The sequence below is a fragment of the Ursus arctos genome, unplaced genomic scaffold (genome assembly GCF_023065955.2).
Source record: "Ursus arctos isolate Adak ecotype North America unplaced genomic scaffold, UrsArc2.0 scaffold_14, whole genome shotgun sequence".
NCBI classification, from domain to species: domain Eukaryota; kingdom Metazoa; phylum Chordata; class Mammalia; order Carnivora; family Ursidae; genus Ursus; species Ursus arctos.
The window spans coordinates 22,108,354-22,113,031 of record NW_026622808.1 but is presented as its reverse complement, the minus strand read 5'-3'; the positions used below and the strand labels follow the sequence as shown (position 1 = coordinate 22,113,031).

Genomic DNA, 4,678 nt, shown 5'->3' with positions numbered 1-4,678 from the left:
GGAGGGGCCTGCCGCGCCGATACTCAGGCAACCCTGTTTGGTTAGAGTCTCCGTGTCCCCTGCGAGGGGGGATGGGGATGGGCACTCTCTGAGCCGGTATTTCCAGGCTTTTGTTCTCTGGCGGCTTTCCCTGGCGGTCGGCTATGCCTCTTCTGAGAGTCAGAGCAGCAGAGGCTGCATTGTCACAGAACAGAGGGATTGCGGCCCGTACTCGACTGATGTTCTGGCCACTTTAACTCTATTACTGTTGGTGCTGCTCAACCCTGCAGCTTCCCGGGATGTGCGCACCAACTCGGCGTCCCTGCCCTCACTTCCAGGGCCGGCGCATCTCTGTCCTTTGTGTTTCTAATGCTGCCAGCCACCGGCCGCCCCGCACGCTCCCGGGTCTCCCGGTCTCAGTCTATGCCCGGTGAGCACACCTTGATTCCGGATTTTCGGGAAAAGCCTGGTGGCGCGCGCACCCGGTTCAGGGTCTCAGTCTGCTGTTGCGCGGGTGCCGACTGCGAGTCCGCCCGCTCCCCCGTGCAGGTGGGCCACCAGCCGCCAGCCGCCCCACGTGCACTCCGGGAGCTCCTGGTCTCAGTCTGGATCCCGTGAGCACACCGGGATTCCGGTGTTCCGGGAGATGCCTGGTGGCGCGCGTTCACAGCTCACCGGTCTCAGTCCGCTCTCTCGCCGGTGCCCTCTGTGAGTCTGCCCGCTCCCCCGTGCAGGTGGCTGCCGCTTCCCAGCGCCCAAACGCGGCGGCTCCCTCCCCCTTCCGTTTATCTTCCGATATATGTGCACAGTTTACAGCTCCCCTCTTCGTACCTCAATACTCAGCGCTGGAGATGTTCATTTGTAGAGATCCAGATGCATCATCCTGTGTCTCAGGCTGATTCCATGGTTATTTAGGCTGGTCTGGTACCTATCCAGCTCGACTCAGGGGACCTGCTGAAAAAGGGGTCCCCTACTCCTCCGCCATCTTAACTCCCCCTCCCACTTGAAGAATTTCTTACTAAACATATAAAATATATGAATTCTTAGGGAAAAAGCTGATTGAAAAAAACTAAATCAGATATGACATAGGGGAGACCCTAAAGGGGGCCATATCCATGCACAAAATATTAAAAGGAATTCCTCTACTGCAAAATAGAAAAAGTAACATTTCAAATCTATGAGTAATACAGTCTGTGTGAAAATCAGTCATGTTGTTTCCTTCTTTCCCAGAAGTCTCCTCCACCACATGGAACCAAGTAATGATACACAAATTCCAGAGTTTCTTCTTCTGGGATTATCAGAGGACCCAGAACTGCAGCCCCTCATATTCGGGCTTTTCCTCTCCATGTACCTGATCACTGTGTGTGGAAACCTGCTCATCATCCTGGTTGTTGCCTCTGATTCCCACCTCCACACCCCCATGTACTTCTTCCTGGCCAACCTGTCCTTTGCTGACATCTGTTTCACCTCCACCACCGTCCCCAAGATGCTGCTGAACATCCAGACTCAGAGCAAAGTCATAAGCTACGCAGGATGCCTCATGCAGATGTGCTTTTTAATAATCTTTTCAGTGTTGGACATCTACCTCCTGGCTGTGATGGCTTACGACAGGTTTGTGGCCATCTGTCACCCCCTGCACTACACGGTCATCATGAACCCCCGACTCTGTGGACTGCTGGTTCTGATGTCCTGGGTCATAAGTGTCTTGCATTCCTTCTTACAAACATCAATGGTGTTGCAGCTGTCCTTCTGTACAGAGATGGAAATCCCCCACTTTTTCTGTGAACTCAATCAGATGATTCAACTTGCCTGTTCTGACACCTTTCTTAATAACATGGTGATGTATTTTGCAGCTGTGCTGCTGGTTGGTTGTCCCCTGGCTGGGATCCTTTACTCTTATTCTAAGATAGTTTCGTCCATACTTGGGATCTCATCAGCTCAGGGCAAGTATAAAGCATTTTCCACCTGTGCATCTCACCTCTCAGTTGTCTCCTTATTTTTTTGTACCAGCCTAGGAGTGTACCTTAGCTCTGCTGCTACCCAGAGCCCCCACGCAAGTGCAGTGGCCTCGGTGATGTACACGGTGGTCACCCCCATGCTGAACCCCTTCATCTACAGCCTAAGGAGCAAAGACATATCAAGGGCTCTGAAAAGAATGGGTGTTAAGGAGAGCACTTGATGTAATGAGTTTTGGGTGTTATATGCAACTAACGAGCCACGAAATCTACCCCTGAAACTCATACTACACTGTATGTTAAATAACTTAAAATTAAATTTAAAAAAAAAAACCTAATTATTGGGGTTCCAGTGATGTGAGGGCCAGTGGTCCTGGGGCTGAAGAAGTGCCCATGATTGCAGGGCTCACAGCCTCAGAGCCAGGAACTATCATTCTTCAGTTAGGCTGTGGAAATAGAATCTGCCCCTTCTACACACACTTTAGGGAATCACTTTGTCTGTATCTTAAATAGGAAAAGTTCTATTCTTAAAACTAATTTCATTTCAAATGACTTATACCATGCAATATAAATTTCCCTAGATTTCCAAGAATACTCATGAGTTGTATTCTTCATATAGAAGAAGGTACACTTGGCCATGAAGCCCTTCACATAACTTTATTGTAGAGGAGAATACAAAACTCCAGTTTTCACCTAGAGTCTGTCAATCTTTTCCATCACTACCTTCACTCCGTCTTCCTGAGAATGTCGATTCTAACCTTGTTCTGTTTAGGTCTCAAGCTCCTGACAGGGATGCTCAGGCTAGGAAAGCCCGGGCACCCCCTGCACCCTGTGCTTGTGGACATTCCCACAGATGCTTCCCTGATCAGAGCCTCTGCTGTGGCTGCACCAGCCCTTGGGTTCTTACTGTGACTGCAAGACAGGCCTCAGCAGCACCCATCAGAGAACCCTAATAAAACCAGGTTTATTCCTCACAGGTCCTGGAGGGCACAGGGGATCCCAAACGCCATTCTGGAAGGTCTCAGAGGTGGAGAGATACATTGAGAGGGAGAGAGAATGAGCACCGATGAGGGATCTGCCTTTATCAGGGTCCATGGTCAGAATGGTCAAGGGTTTGTGGGTTCACACATTAGTGGAGAATGTTATATGAGTAGAATTCAGCTGGGGAAAGCAGGGTCACTCAGGTGTCAGTATGGAGGTTACCCAGGGCTTTCTGAGGACGTACTTCATGGCTGGGGTAGGCTGAGTGTGTATGTGGTAATTGTGTCCCGCACTGACAATGTATTTATTCACCATGGTTGTCTTTGAAATGGATGCCTCAGAAATCCAAAGCTTAATGTCAGGCACTTACTCTACAAACATGCTCCTGTATTTCCTAACCGGTCTCCTGCTTTTACTCTGTGATTCGGCCAGTGTCCAGGAAGCCTCCCACAGCTCCTGGCAAGCACTGATTTGCAAACATGTCTCTCCCAGTGGAGTCTACATGGAAAGACAAATTTGACTAAACAGATCAATCTGATATGACCTTAGTGTCAGGATGACCATAAATATGATGAAGCAAAATTTCAAAACACTCATTTTGTTACTACACAAGATATTTCTTTTTTCTTTTTCTTTTTTTTTTCCACCTGAGTTCATACTGTGCATCTACTTATTGGAGTGAGGAAAATGAGTGTCCACAACTGAGGGGGTTTATTCATTGAGGTGAAGGGTTGGTTAATTCATTGCATGTTTTATCACTGAATTATCTTCCTTTTTCTACTGAAAATTTACAATGCTACATGGTAATATGACTCTTTCTATTGTTCATGAAATAATTCCTAATATTTGTCACAAATGCTAAGGAATGGTGAAAGAACAATATCAGCATCATCCATTTCCTGCCTCCTTCCTGCTCAGAAATCTCTTCTACCTGTGTTATCAGAGGACACTTCACAGGAGAACTGGATGTCCTGCTGGTCGTGTGGTTCAGGGTCACCAGTTCTTCTGCACAAGCATGCACGTCCTTCAAACTCTCCCAGTGACCCGGAAGGGAGCCACATATCGTCACTTGTTCATAAAGCCATCAGAAATAAACATGAATAACAGAATGATCATGACCACTGTCCTCATTTGTCAGATCCTGTGCCACAAATAAAAACAGCACATGTTCTAACTGCCTCAGGTCTGTTCACTCAGATGATTGTGTCAGTCAGCTCTCGCTGTGTAACAGGCTGTCCTTGTCAAATGGGATAGCGTACTGATGTGGAGTGGTCAAACACCAGGGTCAAGAAAGAATTCTTAAGACATTTATATGGTGCAAAAATGTGCTTTTATTATAGCACGGGGGCAAGACACATGGGCAGAAAGAGGTGCATCGGGATTGTGAAGAGTGGCTGATTCTATACTTTGGACTTTGTGGAGGTAGGGGGGTAAAGATAATGTAAGTTTCTAAGGAATTTCTGTATGACGAAAATTACGTTTGCAGGACCTTTCAAGTTGGACTATTGTCAAGATATGGTTGCTTTTAGTCTCTGATGAAACAGCACCATTAAGGCAGCCATGAGTTCCTGGAGGAGTGTCACACTCTGCATGTCTCAGGGATTTATCAGGAGCTGTAGGTTGTAAGGACATTGACTTTTATTTATTTTTTTATAATTTTTATTTTGTTATATTAGTCACCATACACTACATCCCCAGTTTTTGATGCAATGTTCCATGATTCAATATTTGCATATAACACCCAGTACACCATGCAATATGTA

General features: G+C 47.0%; 1 protein-coding gene across 1 annotated transcript; it reads left to right on the top strand.

Annotated features, from left to right (window-relative positions):
- Positions 1-1,225: 1,225 nt before the first annotated feature.
- LOC113247183 (olfactory receptor 7A17-like) lies at positions 1,226-2,158 on the top strand. Its single transcript, XM_026488100.2, has one exon. The coding sequence runs from the start codon at positions 1,226-1,228 to the stop codon at positions 2,156-2,158; it is 933 nt and encodes a 310-aa protein (XP_026343885.1).
- The last annotated feature ends 2,520 nt before the right edge of the window (positions 2,159-4,678 follow it).

What these genes read in the sequence shown, in the direction of transcription:
- LOC113247183 (XM_026488100.2), top strand. Translation starts at nt 1,226, where the DNA reads ATGGAACCAAGTAATGATACACAAATTCCAGAGTTTCTTCTTCTGGGA.